Here is a 17,392-nt window from a genome sequence, read left to right as displayed (position 1 = left end):
ATCTTCTTTATGCATTCCTCCGTCGATGGACAATACTTGGTTTTGTTATTTGCCTCATTCCTGCTGCAAATCAAACTACTAGGGTGACTCAGAATGTCTGCCCAGAGCCAGGGTTTGTACCTTAACACATTTTAAGCAAGAAACACTTGGCATTTGAGTAATCTTCATAAAAGAATATCCCTGAAGATGAATGCCTGCTCTGCCACACCAAGTTCTACAGTTCTTTGGATGTGTGATGCTTTCTCATTTAATATCCAGTCTAACCTTGTAGCAGTTGGTGTAAGCTACAGCACCCTTGCTCTGGCTTCCCTTCTCCATGTCATTTCTAAAGAATGGTGATTTATTCTTTCCCCATTGGCCACTGGTTATTCTGTCCTCCCCTCTCACTTTCCTGGTGCTTTTTCCCCACCTTTCAGATTTGACTTTGAGCGCCGGGAGACCTGTTTGTTGTGGGTCCTTTTACTGAAAACTATTTTTAAATTCTTTATTCTGCTGCTATGCTATCCCAAACACCTTTTTCTTTCTTTTTGGTAAATCCTTGCCACTAATTATGTCCTTCCATTACGGCCCAGCTTGAGCTCTGAGGTCACGGATGCTTTTCAAGTTGATCATGTTCGTCCCTTCAGGCTGAGAACACTTTCCAGAAATGTCTAAGATCCGAGAGACCTTGGCCAGGGGAAAAGGTAAACTCCTTGAAGTCAGTGGCCAAGAATAGGGGCAGCACATGCTCTCCCTCTGGGATCCCCAAGATAGAGCCACAGCTTGGTATCATTCCACCTCCCAGTGCGGGAAGGGAGGAGAGAATGCGCCTCATCTGCGTAGAAGCCTCTCTGTGATCCTCGTTCTACCCTTCCTGCCTTCCTCATCTCTCAGACAGAACTGGGGGGGTTTGAGTCAAGGCAGGTCCTCTCTCAGCAGCGTACTTGAATATCAGGAAAGGAGAGGAGGTCAGCCAGGCAGTGAGAAACCTTTGCCCTCACAGAGGTTCAGCCTCCTCAGCCTGCCCTGGTGGCATCCCTAGGATTTTGGCAGACTTAGGGGTATCATATTTTCACATGCATGAACTGTACTCTACAACTTTTCCTGTGGACTAGGAACCCAAAAGTGTTGACACTGAAAATAAAGTTTTCTCTTTCTAGCTGTTTTCGTCCCCTGTTTTGAAGGGAGATCTATTTTTCATGGCAGTGGCCATGGACTCGTGTTTACGTCTTCATGGCGGGCTCCCATGGAGTAGTGATGGCATTTCTGAAACAGTCTCTGGCATCTCGGGAGGTCTGGATAGGGATAGGTGCTTTCTGGTTAAATATTTTTAATTTGAGAGAATCCTTGTACTCCTGGAAAGTCTTCCTTGGTTACATCTGGGCGGTAGATCTGGTCCTGGAGCGGGCAGTTCTGCGCTTCGCCGTCAAAGCAAAGAGAATGGCTCAGTCTATGACAGGGACTCCTCCAAAGAGGCCCTTTGAATCATGAGGCATTTCTCTCTCTACCCTCCAGCGAGTGTGTGTGGGAACAGCTTGAATTTCACACAGAAGGGACCCCACAGTTGTTTCCACACAGCTGTTTCCTTCACTGGGCCAGAGTGAGTCTCCGTGTCTTGAATATCTTTGAGAAGGATCGTCTGCCACATAACCATCTGTGGGCATAAGTCAGAGGAACTTTCAGGGAGGCTTAAGGCTGCAAATGGGGCTTTTATGTCTTAGTTTAGGTGTGCCTTGATGCTTTTCCTTTCCAGCCTGGACATTATGAGAGCGGCTGAAAGACATGATTTTTCAGAATTTGGGTGGGGGAGGTGAAAACTCAACCTGCTCAACCCAGATCTATTGCAACACTTTGCATAATCATTAATGATGTATAAGCTGTTGCCTAATGGACGGTTTTACTGTGTATGCCCTTCAGTTGTGACTAGCTGGAGTTCCTCTGTGATTTAAGCTACTGCCTCTCTCCTTTGTGTCTTGGCCTTTGGGTAGAGCTGCTGTAGTCATTATTATCTCTCTTTGGTTTCTTTTTTATTTCTTTTTGTAGGTCACTCAATGAAACCTATAGTTCTCGTCAGTTACATAGATCTTGGCTTCTTTTCTTAACCTTAGCATTCAAAGAGAGAAGAATACTTTCTGTACCTGAAAAAATCTCAATATCTCCGAGTGTTAGGCAGTGAGCAGTGGCCAGGGACAAATGATAATGAAAATAATTATCTCTTCTTCTATGCCAGGTACTATTTAAACACTCCACATATATTACTCATTTAATTCTCAATAACCCTCTGAAGTAGTTTCTTTTATTGTCCCCATTCTACAGATGAGAAAATTGAGGCACAGAGAGGTTAAGTAACTTTTCTAAAGTCACACAGTTAATTAAAGAGTAAAGCTAGAATTATGATGAAAGCCACACCATGTTGCTAGGAGGGAGGTACTGTTATTCCCATGTTTTATTGAGGCCACTGAGGTTCAGGGAATTGTAGAAATTTACCCAGGCTTGTCTTATCTTTAACCCCGGCTCCTGTCCAATATACTCTACTGCTGTCTTCATTTTAGAATGTTCCCATTTCTACCCTTAGGAGGTCCTGGATTCTGTTTAGTTGTACAAATATTTACTGAAAACCCATTGGTTCTGAGTCTTGTGCCATGTGCTGGGTATACAGAGATAATTTTTTGTTATTTTACGTCCTCATATGGATGGGTCATATCCTCTTGGCTAATTTCATCAACTTTCCTTTTGGGGGGGCCTAGTGGTACCTTTGGTATCCAGCACTGTGCTTGTCACATGAAAGGTGCTCCTAATACTGAATATCTATTGGTTGGTAAAATGTGACACAAGGAAATCACTGAATAAACAGTTATGTTCTACAGATGTGTGTGGTCGGTTCAGTTAATGTTCAACGATGGGTAATGTCCTACATTAGCCTCATTGGTGAACCTAAACACAACTTTCAATAGGATGTCACTTTTGGTTTTATGACTGTCGCTTTCCTAATTGAGGTAGTAGACTAAGTAGTGCAGTAGCTCCGGTGTTGAGGTTTTATTGGGTTGGCTTTTGAAAAGCTAACGCTGTATTGGAAAAATCATGCAACTAGAAGTCAGGACATGTGGATTATAGTTTTATCTCTCAGAATGATTATAACTGTGTGAGTATTGTCGTGTCTTCTGATCTCTCAATTTTCCCACATGCACGACGAGGAAGGTAGACTCAGTGTTGGTTTTGGTCACTTATAAAGTCCTGTAAATCACGGAGAAAATTCATACCATGATGAGTCCTTTGGGCTAATATAGGGTATTAGTTTAGTTTTGACTGTAGATAAATATATTAATTTTGTTGAGTCTTAGTTTTTTTTTACCATTCAAATGGGTTGATCATTCCTGGCCTGCCTAATTTGTAGGACTTTTGTGAGTATTTAGTGAGATTCTGGGTATATAAGTGCTTTGGATAATATAACACTGTATGAACACAAGATATTATTCGTATGGAAAGTTAACGGAAAGGTGTCAGGTTTCTCGCCACTCCTCCCCCCTACCAAAAAAAAAAAAAAAACCCTGGAGTTTGGTCCTGGTTGGGCTGTTTCCTGTAGTTTATGGAACTCTTTGGAACGCTAAAGGGTCAATAGGGGCTTTGTCCTGCCTTAGGTCAGTTTCCCACGGTTGGGGTAAGGCTGCACACTCTTTCCTCCAACAACGTTATCAAACACACCCGACACTCAAAATGTGGTAATTTGTTAGACAAAAGTGAGGGTTTGAGTTACACTAACCTCCGCTTTGTTCAAAGTACCCCCTCGGAATCTGAGATCTTCTCCATAGGCCAGCAGAAGTGCACGTGTCCCCCAGGTTTACAAATGCCTTAAAAACAGCCTGATAAATCATCCCCCAAGTTTGTGTACCATGTCCAACTTCTTGTCTCGGTGGGGATATTTTTAACTCCTGCTTCTAACTCCTCTCAGTTCCTTTAAGGAAGTGTGATCCGAAAGGGTCAGACATTTGGCATCTACTTGGGGGAAAACTTTGAAAGAGTTCCTGATGCTCCCCCTGGGGTAGGGCTGCCTTTCTCCAAAAGAACTGGCCCTTCAGAGTGTCTTTTCCACATAAGGGCTTGTGCGAGGCCCCAGGCACCAGTTGATGCCGTCTCTTCCCCACAACAGATGGTCAAGCCTTCAGTTTCAGCTAGTGATCTGCTGTTGAGAGGGCGGGCAGGAGATTCTGCCAGCGTGCCAAGTGACAGGGCTGCTTAGGGTAATGGGGATCTGGTGTGTGCCCGGCATAGCTTTTGTGCTAACGATGGGCTGGTGACAGGTGCCTTGCCCCGGCTCATTGCTGAGACAGAAGATCCCCTGCTCCCTTGATTCTGTTTCTCTCTGGCAGAGCTAGTGTCCTGTTTGCCGGTCTTTCAAAATCCATTTTGGCACCAGATGGACCCCCTCACGGTGGCTAGCAGTTGTCTGACTTGAAGATGTCAGAGGGTGTGCTGACAGCTCCTTCTAACACAACCTGAATCTGGCTGTCGAGTCTGGGCTCAAATGGCTTAAACACACACAGGCAGCAAATATTAGCAACCCTGGGGAACTGGGAATGGGAGCCGGGTGCCCACTGGATGGAGAAAGGCAGCGACGTCTCCCTCCACAATATTCATGTTGACGGAGTGGAAATAATCGTACTAATAATTATTCTTATGATTACACTTATTTGTGCAATTGCCATTATAGTACAGTTGCTGTCAATGGTACAATTAGTATTAATATCAATACTGCAGTACTTCTATTATTATTGAAACTACTATGGCATAATGGTTAAAAGCACAGGCTCTGTGCACATTAGAGTCAATTCACATTTAATAACCTTTGGGCAACTTAACTTCTCCGAACCTCAGTTTCCTCATCAATAAAATGGGATTAATACTAGAGTTTATTTAGGAGGCTTGAGTTGGGAAAATGAATTTGAAGTTCTTAGTGTTCTGAGCACAAAGTAAGCACCTAATACATGAAAGACATGATTATTTTTACTGCCACCATCACCATGCTTACTGTGTTCCAGACACTATGCATCATTGCAGTTAATTTTCACATTTGCCTTATATGGTAGGGACTGGTATTATACCCAATTTATAGATAAGGAAAGTGTGATGCAGAGGAGTTCAGCTATTTATCAAAGTCACACAGCAGTACCTGTCAGAGTTTGGATGGGAATCCCATTCTGGGTATTTCTAAGGGTTGTGGCTTTTCTATCATACCAAGCTGACTCTTACTGTCAACTTAGTGATAATCAGCCCTGTCCTGGGGTTTGGGTGGCTTTTAAATAGTCCCTTCCAACCAGCTATGTTTGGAAGAAGCAGCCAGTTTTCACATCTCAGGTGTCTTTGGATGTAGGCTTGAACCCCAGCAAGATGGCAGACTCACCGTCCCGACCTCCACCACATTAAACAGAGTCTGACAGCGGTGTGTGATCACTAGGACTACCCAGCATTTGCCTCTGAGAGTTCAGAGGAAAGGGACAGTGCAGAGGCACTTAGGATTGTGACCACTCTCTCAAACTCCTTTCCTTTCCCCCAGACTACGACTGAAGTCAGGAGTCAGCATGGCCAGTTGGGCTAGGGAATGACACTGTTGCTCTTTGAGCTGGATTTCATTTGACACAGTTGGGTTTCAGCAGTGTTCCATGAGTCATTTGTCTTGTTCAAAATGTTGATAAACTTTGGCCTCTGTGAAGAGAACCTGGAAGTAGGGATGAAGGATTGTTCAGAAGCCAGCTTTTACTGATGGGCAGTTGAATGTTGCATGATGTTGAAAGAGCCATTTCAGGAAGATGTTTACATTTTAAAATGTTATTTTTGGGTTAGCAAAGTCATTGTCTCTCTTCAAAGAGTTATTCCCACGCCATACTTCCCTCTTGGCAGATTCTAAGAGACCAGGGAGGAGAGAGATTCTGCTGGGCTATCTCTCAGTTTGGTTTTCAGAAATTGGCTGAATTTGGTGCATCTTTGTGCTATGCTGTCATTACAGAGGTGTTATTTGGTCGATAGGCTTTGTACTCAGAGCTAAGTCCGGACTGAGGCATCCTGGAGTGATAGTTCTTCACAAATTATGTGTATTGAAGTAGGGATTTTACTCCAGTGTAGACTTGAAGTGGAGAAAAGAGGAAGACAAGAAAATTCCTATGGGAATTGAACTAATCAACATTTTAATGCAGTGTAATATTTTGGGAAACTATTTGGGCCTGAAATTCACAGCACTAAAAGTAAAAAGGAATGAAGAACTTTCGGCAGCTTTTAAAATGCTTCTTTCCCCAAACATAGGCAGGTGGAGACGTTTAATTGTAGGTGGCCAACAAGAATGCCCTAACTGGACACTTTTGATCCTTGCTGCCTTTCCGTGATGAACTTTAACAACTGCCAGCTAAGAAATATAGAAATAACTCATCTAATTTATCACCCAGACCAGGACACTTTTGAAAGTTAAAGTGGGTACTGTTCATACTTACACTAATACAGCTGGTGTAAACTAGAATTATTCCTGGCAAATTGGGACCTTTGGTCACCCTAGCCAGTAAAACCCATGGATCTCACTCTAGAATCAATTCAGAGATCAAGGTGGCAGTGAGGCAGGACGTTCCTTCTTCCATCACAAATAGCTTTTGTCTATAGCATGCATGTAAGGAAAACGTTCAGGAAGCCAAAGGGCTTCAGTCAGTATGTGAATCTTACCTACTTCTCATAAGTACTCCTAATTAGAATATTTTATTTGGAGATGCTAAGATAAAAAGTGTTTACCATCTCCTTACGTTCATCTAGCATGTATCTTGCCGGTTCATCATCTGTGAATTTACGGGGCTTAAATTACACGTTGTTGTTGGGGACTCTTGAGTAATTCTCAGGCAGTTATCTCCAGTTGGACCCTGCCTTAAATTATCGGGAAGACTTGCCCTCTTTATGAGTGAAAATACTTCCTTGGGGGCTTAATTCTTTTGTGACATCTGTTGGCAGCACGGAGAGCATTCTCTTCATAAAGAAGGTCCAGCTTGGATGCAAAACAAAGGCTAAAGCTTTAAAGAAAATACTGGCTCTAACATCATTCTGAATATTTCAGGAAACGTGCAGAGAATAGAATGCATGACCCAGAAGTGACTTACTACTTTTTTCCCTTCTGTGTCAGGACTGAAATGCTAACCGTGATAATCTGTTTCTTCACAGGTTCTTCTTGAAATTTTTCCTCAAGTGTAACCAAAATTGCCTAAAGAATGCGGGAAACCCACGTGACATGCGGAGATTCCAGGTGGGTCTGTCTTGTCTTTCTTATACCTCAATAATGACATGAGTATTGGGAGAGGGTAAAAAAGTCTTAGGTGGAGAAGAAACAGAGTATCATGGTTTTCCCAGAGGTGAAGAGCAGGTGAGACTTTGGGTACTCTAGAAGTTGTTGTTTAGATTAGAGAAGAATTAGGACTGAGCCACCTGCGTTCACTGGTTGAAGCAATGGTACCCTTTGAGCCTAGTCTGGCTTCCCAAACGGACTCATAAGCTTAAACCACTGCAGGTTAAGTGAAGTACATACAAAGTGATGCATCCTTTGCCGAAAGTTCTACAGGTAGAAAACTGATAAATAGGACCTTTGTGCTGTTTTGGAATGATGTCACCTTCCTCCCTCCTTTCTCTCTGTTTTCCTTTTCCAGTCTTGGAAATTGTTGTCAGTAATTATCTATTAAAAGTGGACCCCTGAAGAAGCAGGGCATATCTAGGGCGGTATGGGTGACACTCAGTCTGTTTCAGAAATGTCCTTGTACAGCAACACGTAAATGTTTTCAAGCATCAGTCATATCTGCCACCATTTAAAGCATGAGTGGTATGTTAGCCTCATATAATTATACATTTACTAAAGGAAAAAAGATGTGAAAATACATGTGTTGACTTCCAAGACACAGACATGGCGGTTGGGTTTTAGGAAGGGTTGCTGAGTTCTAGATACATGCTTCTCAAGCCCTAAAGTGCTGAGAATCCTCCGGGGGTCTTGTTAAAATGCTAATTGAGGTGTGAGATGTGCCTGAAATTCTACCTTTCTAACAAGCTCCCAAGTGATGGCAAAGCCATGGACCACACTTTGAGTAGCGAGGTTCTAGACCCTTGTGTTGCTCTCCGTCTAATTTTATGACTAACTCACTTGCATGGTCAATGTTAGTTTCTCCGCCAGAGTAATGATTCATCTATGGATGCCCATGGGGTCTGTCAGTGAAAAATAGCATGGTGTTTAAGGTATGTTCTTAGGTATAGTTAGTCCGCTTTAAGGGTAGATTGAAATATATGATGTCTGAGAGGATCTTGACAAATTTTAGCTGCATATTCTCTGATGGGAGAAAGGGAAGGGATGATTCTGGGCACTGATTTTTGGATGTCAAGATCTCTTAGTCTCCAAGATGATTATTTTTATTTTTATTATTATTATTTTTAACATCTTTATTGGAGTATAATTGCTTTACAATGGTGTGTTAGCTTCTGCTTTATAACAAAGTGAATCAGTTATACATATATGTATATCCCCATATCTCTTCCCTCTTGCATCTCCCTCCCTCCCACAAGATGATTATTTTTAATAGGTGAGACTCAGTAGTCTCATGAAAGAACAAATTCAGTAGAAAGAAGACATTCTCTCCTGAGATTCTGAAGCAGTTCTGGAAATCATTTGGCCTTGCCACCTTTTGTCCTGACAGATAAATGGGGAGAATCCCTAGATTCCTAGTGTCCTGGAAAATGTTTCTCCTGAGGAGCTTCTGACCAAAGCGGGTAGACTTGGGTGCTTTCATTCCCACCCAGGACATTTTGCGTTGAGTTGGAGTCAGCTTTGCTGGTGAAACATGTGATGCTATTAAGTATGTGTTGCTGAGTGTCTTGGAACATGAGGTTGGGTTTCAGTATAAACTGTGTTGTCACTTACCTTGGCCTTGAAATGGGCCATAGATCTCCTTTGACCAAACTTGGATTAAGAACAAGGCATATCCAAGCACGAACCAATTGATGTGTAATAAACGTGTCTAGTAGACATGTGTGATGCCTTATGAATACTGGGATCAAATTTGCTGTGCTTCTCAGGGCAGAAAAGTTAGAGATGGACTTTGGTGACACCAGGAATCTAAAAGAGTGTGTGTGTAAGATTTCTGGGGCCTTGTTTTTCCTCACAGGACCTGCCAGTGAAATGTCTGAAAGCTTCGAATTATAGGAATGTAGCTCTTGGATGAGATGAGAACCAACTCAGCCTATTATTTTTGAGAGTATCTAGAAAGTTTTATTTTTACAGACAAAATAGTTATTCTTGTTTAGCATAAGGGCTATTGAGTCAAGGAGGCGTGAGTTAGATTTCTGCAAAACCTCAATTTCCTCAACTGTAAAATGGAGTAAAAATGATGATTCTGCTGATTTCACAAAAGATAGTATTTTGTAAGCATAACTAATTTGCACATGATCAAATATAAATGTAAGCTTTTGGAGAGAATATTTGCTGTAAATAAAGCTGGGTCATTAGTTCAGTATCGGGTTTCTCAGCCTGGGCACAAATGACATTTTAGACTGAATAATCCTTTGTTTGGAGGTGGGGGTGGATTCGTCTTGTTTATCATAGGATGTTTAGTAGATGTCACTGGCCTCTACCCACTAGATACCAGTAGAGAGACCATCCCCCCACCGCAGTCATGACAGACCACAATGTCTCCAGACATCGACAAATGTCCCCTTGTGGAGGTGGGAGTGCAGAATTGCCCCTACTTGGGAATCATTGGTTTAGTCCTATACCTGATGACCTCCGACCCTCCCTGGAAATATCCAGCAACTTAAACTCAATGAGCCCTAAACTCCATTGTCAGCCTCGTTTTCTGTGTGTGTGAGCCTCCACCCCAAGCTGGCGTCTCTTCCTGTGTTCCCTGCCTGGGTTCATTCCTAACTGCCTTAAGTGCTGGGGAGATGACTGTTTACATTTGTGTCTGCATTCAGGGTGTTCCGTAGACATATGTATAACTATATGTGTCCATGTGTGTACCTTGATGTATGACTATGGACATTGTCCGTAATGATGATGATGAAACTAACATTTATTGGGTACTCACTATGTGAGAGGTACTGTGCTAAGTATTTTACATGAGTTATCATATTTATCTTCACAATATATAGGGTTTAGGAATGTGCAAATAGGGATTATTCCCATTTTACAGATGAGGAAACTGAAGTCTAGAGAAGTTAAGCAATTTGCCCAAAGTCACCCATCTACTAAGTAGTGAGGCAGTGATTCAACCCAGTCAGTCCGACTCAGATGTTCTCTAGTGTCATGGGACAGTAAATAACTTGTCCAGAGCCTGTAGGCAGATACTTAGTGAGGCAGTAAAGAGGTTTCTCAACACCTGAGAGCCCCAGTGGCTACCCATGAATATGTGTTAGAATCCCGGGAAAGCTGAGGAGCATTTTCAAAAGGGGTATTTGCCCTGAATAGAACCTAAGGATACCGTCTGCATGAAGGACACCGGGATGCCAGCAAAGCTCACCAAGCAGTGCGTGGAGTTGTGTGGAAGGGGAAGAACTTGAGCACTGTTTCTGATCAGAGCCACAGTGTTGGTCAGTGTTTATTCGTATGAACTTTAGAGAAAGAAGCTGTCGCTCAGAAAACTGCCTGCGCGTCACCTAATCGATGGAGGTTTTAGCCAGTTCTCCGGGGCAAGAAAGACCCCCTCACCAAGTGAAGCCTGAGTCCAGTGGCCCCTGGCAGCTCAGAGAGCTCTGTTCAGAAATCACACTGAAGTTCCCAACTGTTAGGACTAAATCAAGCGCGGGAGGATTAGTCTTCCCTGCAGCTTCCCTGGCTGACAGAGGTGTGTCCTAGAAACACTGGTGGAACTTTTCCTATGAATAGGCATTGATTTCCATCATTTTTCTCATAGTACGCTAATTAGGAAGCTGGTTTCAAATATATATATATATATATATATATGGCCTCTCACTGTTGTGGCCTCTCCCGTTGTGGAGCGCAGGCTCTGGACGCGCAGGCCCAGCGGCCATGGCTCACGGGCCCAGCTGCTCCGCGGCATGTGGGATCTTCCCGGACCGGGGCACGAACCGGCGTCCCCTGCATCGGCAGGCGGACTCTCAACCACTGCGCCACCAGGGAAGCCCTGGTTTCAAATATTTTGATGTCACTGTTGCCTCTGGGCAGGGGGTGGGGGGAGTGAGAGAGTGTCATTTGGGCACGAGAAAGCTCCCTTCTACTCTTTACATCTCAATGTGACTTTTCCCCATCATACTGAAAACCGGAGGCCTGGAGACATCTGAGTGAGAAGGCACTCTTCTGCCAATTCAGTGGGCTCCCCCCACCTGTCGTGGGAGCCGCTTTTTCTCTCACCCCGTTTTGTATGCTTACCAGGCCAGCCTGATCTTCATGCAGCCGTGCCAGAGCGTGTCTCCTCTGAACAGCAATCAGGGGCCTGTGTAGGTGACTGAGGAGGACATAAGAAAGGTTGTTGATCTCTTGACATGTAAAGACATTCTGTCAAGCAAACTCAGACTCACAGCGACTGAGCTTCTGGTGTGTAAACAGAGACTGCTTAATTACACAGGTCATGTCAATTAGTGTGACCTTAGCGTTTTCAAGAAATTAATCACTTGCTGTAGAGCTCGGCTGTGTTCATATTTTAAGGCAGTATGGAATAAACCTTGTAGAGAATCTGGTACAATCTTTTTTCTTTTTTTTTTCTTTTTATAATGGATGTTTTCTTTTGAAATCCCCAGGCTGTGGTTAGGGTAACAAACTTGCTTAAATACAACAGTGGATACAGGCTTCATTCAGTTCTGGCGGGTGTGGGGACATGGGGAGGAAGAGAGTAGGAGGGAAAGCTGTGAATGAAGACAGCTCATGACAGGGAGAATTTCACTGTGACTAAATGAGCCCATTTCTTCATCTTGACACTAAAAACACACTAATGTCAAAGGACTGTGTTAAAGCCATGTCACAGGTCTCGTTTTTAACTGACAGGAGCTAGACAATTCTAGGTTAAGATTTAAATCCTTATCAATAGCTTTCCTTGTTGGGGCTGGCGGAGTGGGGTGTTGAGGGGAGGAACAAGAATTGGGTACAAGCTGTCATCACAGTAGATACCATAATACCTGGAGACTGGGAAGTAAATCTCCAGGTTCATCTTATCTCTTTAACAAAGTTTTCCATAGGATGTAAATCTCTATCTGTGTATAAATGTTAGCTCTGTAACTACATGTGAACATAAATGTAATATATCTTTGTTCCTGCATGCATGCCTGCACTCAGTAGTATTTATTGACATGGGAGGTGGTGAGTGTACCGTGATGAACAAAAAAGACTGAGTGTTTGCCCTAATGAAACTTATATTCTAGTCAGGGTCTATTAGTTCGGTTAATACTAGCTGCTGTAAGAAATAGACCAAAGAATATATAATGGCTTGTGTACAAGAGAAGGTTATTTCTTGCTAGTGTAATGGTACAAGGCAGGTGTTCCTGGTTGGTTAGCAGATCTTATACATGAAGTAGTTTGGGGACCTGTGTCTCCACCATTCCCTAGAACCTCGTTGTCTCCATCCATCCAGTTGAAGGGTAAAGAGTGCATGCAGGGGGCACGTGGACTTCTTAAACCCTGGTCTTCGAAGTGATCCTTGTCAAATCTGCCCACATTCCAGTGGCTAGAAGTCTGTCACACAGCCATGTGTAACCACAGAGGGACCTGAGAGTGTCTAGTTGTACCACCCAAGAAGAAGAGAAAATGGATATATAAGGAACGATTACCATCAGCTGCTATGCTGTGTACAAATAATTACACATCATTAAAATTTTTAATTATTGCTATAAAGGAAGTGAAACAGGATATTATGAGAGAGAATACCAGTATGGGATCAGGGATGGGAACCTACTTTAAAGCAGGTGACCAGGGAAAGCTTCTGAGGAGGGGACTTTCAAGCTCCAAGATAATGGATAAAAATAACTCATCCTAGGGCTTCCCTGGTGGCGCAGTGGTTGAGAGTCTGCCTGCCGATGCAGGGGACGCGGGTTCGTGCCCCGGTCCGGGAAGATCCCACGTCCCGTGGAGCGGCTGGGCCCGTGAGCCATGGCCGCTGAGCCTGCGCGTCCGGAGCCTGTGCTCCGCAACGGGAGAGGCCACAACAGTGAGAGGCCCGCGTACCGCAAAAAAAAAAAACACAAAAAAGAATAACTCATCCTGAGAAGAGCCAAAAGGATTTTTTGAGCAGAGAGAACAGCAAGGCCCCAATTCATGTTTATCTCACATTTATCTGAGGAGATGAACAATCTTCTTTCACTTACTAATCATTTGGAGTGAGGGGTAGGAAATAGGAGAAACGACCAGGTTTTTCTTCTCAAATTCCCGCCAAAAGTGTCTGGTCTTTCAAAAATGATGACATGGTAAATGACATTAAAAGGCAACTCTCTGCCCCCCGTTTTTGGGTGAATTCTATAAATTTTGGAGAATCCTCGTTACTTATTCAGAAGCCCACAGTGTATGATTAGAGGATTCTTAAAATATATGCCCAAACCCTGCAGTTTCGTTCTGCTTTTAAAGGCGCTTAAATAAAGAAGGAAATATTCTTATCCCTTTTATTTCTCTCCCACTGTCCGCACCCCCTGTCTTATATTATTTTGACAAACAGCACATCTTGCAATTAAATTCTTTACCAACAGAAAGCTAGGGGCCCGAGCTGCCATCACTTTCTTCCTACAGAATAATTTCAAGATGCACCATGCTGATTAATTATACTGAAAGCAGCTCTAATGATAGTTTCAGAATATAGGATTAATTCACCTAACACGGTAAATACAAATGGTGGATTTTCAACCTGATATATTAAACCATTACGGCTTACTGGGCAAATATGTATTTTGGCATGAGCCTTATGCTGGGCCTTGGCAGAAAATATGTATCACTGAAAAGGAATCCTTATGAATGGGATTTGATGAGTGGTAGCTCTTCACTAGGAGGAAATAAATTCCTACATTAATTACAGTTGCTATTGAAAAAAATGTAAAATACATTAAACGATAGATGTAAAAGTGTTTGGTTTGATCAGTGTTGCCAATGGATATTGGTTCTGAGGATGCCTACGCTTACTGAGACTTACCAACAGAAGGTATTCTTATATTCTTCCACTTTTTAGGCTGTAACTTATAGAGCTCTTAGTATGTGTGAGACCCTGTACTAAGTGTTTTACATATATAATTTTATTTATTTTTCTACCCTTTTCCCCTTGTTTACTTTCCTCCAAATGGGCACATTGGCTGCCTTTCTCTTCCATCATTTCTCTTCCCCAAATATACTAAACTCATTCCTGCCTCAGGATTTTTGCGCTTGCTTTTCCATCCCCCTGGAAATTCTTCTGCCATATCATTGAATGGCTGGATACTTCTTATTACTCAGATTTCAGCTAACATGTCACCTCCTTAGAGAGGCCTTCCTAATCATCCACTCAAAAGTAGCTCCCACCTAGGCGTCACCCCCCTCTCCTCATTTTATTTTCTTCTTGGAACTTGTCACATTCCACAATTTTCCTTCATTGCTTATTTATTTATTGTCTGAAAACCCTTTTTTGTTCCCAATGGGAACTAAGCTCTTGATGGGCGAATACTTTGTCTTGTTCATTGCTGCTTCTCCAGTACATAGAATAATGCCTGGCACTTATTCCTATGATTAAATGACTCATCTAAGGTTACAGACTGGTAAATGATGGAGTCGGGGTTCAAACTCAGCACTGTCTGACCCTGGAAACTGAGCTGATGACTAATATGCTACTTTCTTTCTCCCAGTTTCCATACCTGTGTGCCACGGTCCCATCGGCAGAGAGCACGCATGGAAGTTCTGTTATGTTTGGGTTTACTGCTACTTAAAATGGCCAATGGGAACACATAAATGGAGAGCACCAGTTAAATGCCAATGACACCATCAAGAGTCATCAAAAGTATCCTGATCCAGAGAGAGAGAAACTAGGTTCAGATCAATGATGAGCTTTTTATGTCTACAGTGTGTCACAGTTCAGGAGACAGAAGCTGAGTCTAGTTTCCAATAGTCCAAATTAGTCTAGCACAAGAATCTGAGGATTTAGAAGTGTCTGTTCTTGTCTTACTGTTAAAAGAAGAGCGATTTTTGCCTTGAGCCTTAAAGGGCGGATTTAATTCAGCTACTCGCTCCCTCACTCCTGCAGTTCCACTCTGTTACATCCTGTAGGTTTATGCATCCTCCATAATTTTTAATGAGTTATTTGGGCTCTTTCAACCAGATAGAAACTAGCAGTCAGGCTGGTTTCAGAGAATATCTCGTTTCATATCAGTCAAGGATATTTTAAAGGACAGAGTTAATGAAGACCCAACTGCAGCAGACCATTTTTATGTAAATAATACCTAAAGTGTGGTCAGCCAGATAGACACAGCGAAGTGTACTGGAAGAGACCAGAAGCAGGGGAGAGAGGGCCTAAGCCAGGAGCTTGTCTTGAGAGGCCAGAAGCTGTTAGTGAGAGAAGTGGGCCTGGAGTCTGAAGTTTCCCTTCGGGTTTGCCTCTGCTCTTAATTTATCCTGTGGCCTTGAGGGTGTTTTTAATCTCTTGGACCTCAGTTTTCCAAGCTGTAAAAGGAGGCATTGGACAAATTTGCAGTATCATAACTACTAAGGACTCCTTTTGTGATTTTCTTCTACAGATGTCTTGTGGTGACACATTTTTCAACGTAATTGCATTTATTGAGTAAGAATCACACTCTCTATTTTAAAATTAGTCAAGGTGATGTGAAACTGCCAATTTAGAGCTTCTCATGTGCATGAGATAACCGTGTTTCCACATAGAACTGTTATGATCCCATATCAATAAAGGAAGGTAACTGAATATTTTGGTATGCATCCTTACTATGGATGAATTTAGGGTGCCCTCTCTGAAATGTTGTCCCCAGTACAACATTTGAAAACTTGTAGTTGGAAGCCACTAGATTGGCTGACCTCTTGGGTCCCTTGTGGCTTGTTGGAGGAGACTATAAAGAGTAGTTCAGTAGACAGGTTGGATGTAGAATGTGGGCTGTGTGAAGTAGAGGGTAGAATTTTGATCAGTAGACTTTATTTTGTAGAGCAGTTTTAGGTTTACAGAAAAATGAGGGGAAAGTACAGAGAGATCACAAATACTCCCTTAATACCCCCTCCCCAGTTTCCCTTATTATTAACACCTTGCATTAGTGTGATACATGTGTTACAATTGATGTGTCAATATTGATATACAATATTGTTAATTATTAATTAACATCCATAGTTTACACTAGGACTCACTATGATGTACATTCTTTGGGTTTATACAAACTCATGATGTTATGTATCTACCATTACAGTATCATATAGAATGGTTTCATTCCCTACCCACCCCGCAAATCCTCTGTGCTCTACCTATTCATCTCTCCCTCCCTCTTCCCAAACTCCAGGCAACCACTGATCTTTTTACTATCTCCATAGTTTTCCCTTTTCCAAAATGTCATATCGTTGGAATCATACAGTATATAGTCTTTACAGGTTGGCTATTTTCATTTAGCAATTTGCATTTAAGGTTCCTTCATGTCTTTTTGTTCCTTGATAACTCATTCCTTTTTTTAAAATTTTATTATTTTTTATACATTTTTATTGGAGTATAATTGATTTACAATGTTGTGTTAGTTTCTGCTGTACAACAAAGTGAATCAGCTATATGTATACACATATCCCCATATCCCCTCCCTCTTGAGCCTCCCTCCCACCCTCCCTATCCCACCCCTCTATGTCTCACAAAATACCAAGCTAATCTCCCTGTGCTGTGCGGCTGCTTCCCACTAGCTATCTATTTTACATTTGGTAGTGTGTTTATGTCAGTGCTACACTCTTACTTTGTCCCAGCCTCCTGTTCCTGCCCCGTGTCCTCAAATCCATTCTCTACATCTGCATCTTTATTCCTGCCCTGCCACTGGGTCCATAAGTACCATTTTTCTAGATTCCACATGTATGCATTAATATACGGTATTTGTTTTCCTCTTTCTGACTTACTTCACTCTGTATGACAGACTCTAGGTCCATCCACCTCACTACAAATAACTCAATTTTGTTCCTTTTTATGACTGAGTAATATTCCATTACATATATGTGCCATATCTTCTTTATCCATTCATCTGTCGAGGGACATTTAGGTTGCTTCCACGTCCTGGCTACTGTAAATAGTGCTGCGATGAACACTGTGGTACATGTATCTTTTTGAGTTATGGTATATGCCCAGTAGTGGATTTGCTGGGTCATATGGTAGTTCTATTTTCAGTTTTTTAAGGAATCTGAATACTGTTCTCCATAGTGGCTGTATCAATTTACATTCCCACCAACAGTGCAGGAGGGTTCCCTTTTCTCCACACCGTCTCCAGCATT

At 42.5% G+C, this 17,392-nt stretch overlaps 1 protein-coding gene across 6 annotated transcripts in view; it reads left to right on the top strand.

Annotated features, from left to right (window-relative positions):
• EBF1 (EBF transcription factor 1) overlaps nucleotides 1-17,392 on the top strand; it is a 390,876-nt gene that overhangs the window by 240,305 nt on the left and 133,179 nt on the right. For all 6 annotated transcript variants that reach the window (XM_030834265.2, XM_060296554.1, XM_030834263.2 and 3 more), the window contains exon 7: nucleotides 7,168-7,249. In XM_030834265.2, coding sequence (XP_030690125.1) covers nucleotides 7,168-7,249 — 82 coding nt within the window. The remainder of the gene's footprint in view (nucleotides 1-7,167; nucleotides 7,250-17,392) is intronic.

This window comes from Globicephala melas, chromosome 3 (genome assembly GCF_963455315.2).
Source record: "Globicephala melas chromosome 3, mGloMel1.2, whole genome shotgun sequence".
Taxonomy (NCBI): Eukaryota; Metazoa; Chordata; class Mammalia; order Artiodactyla; family Delphinidae; genus Globicephala; species Globicephala melas.
Note: the sequence above shows the minus strand (reverse complement) of the source record. Positions and strands in the feature narration are given on the sequence as shown.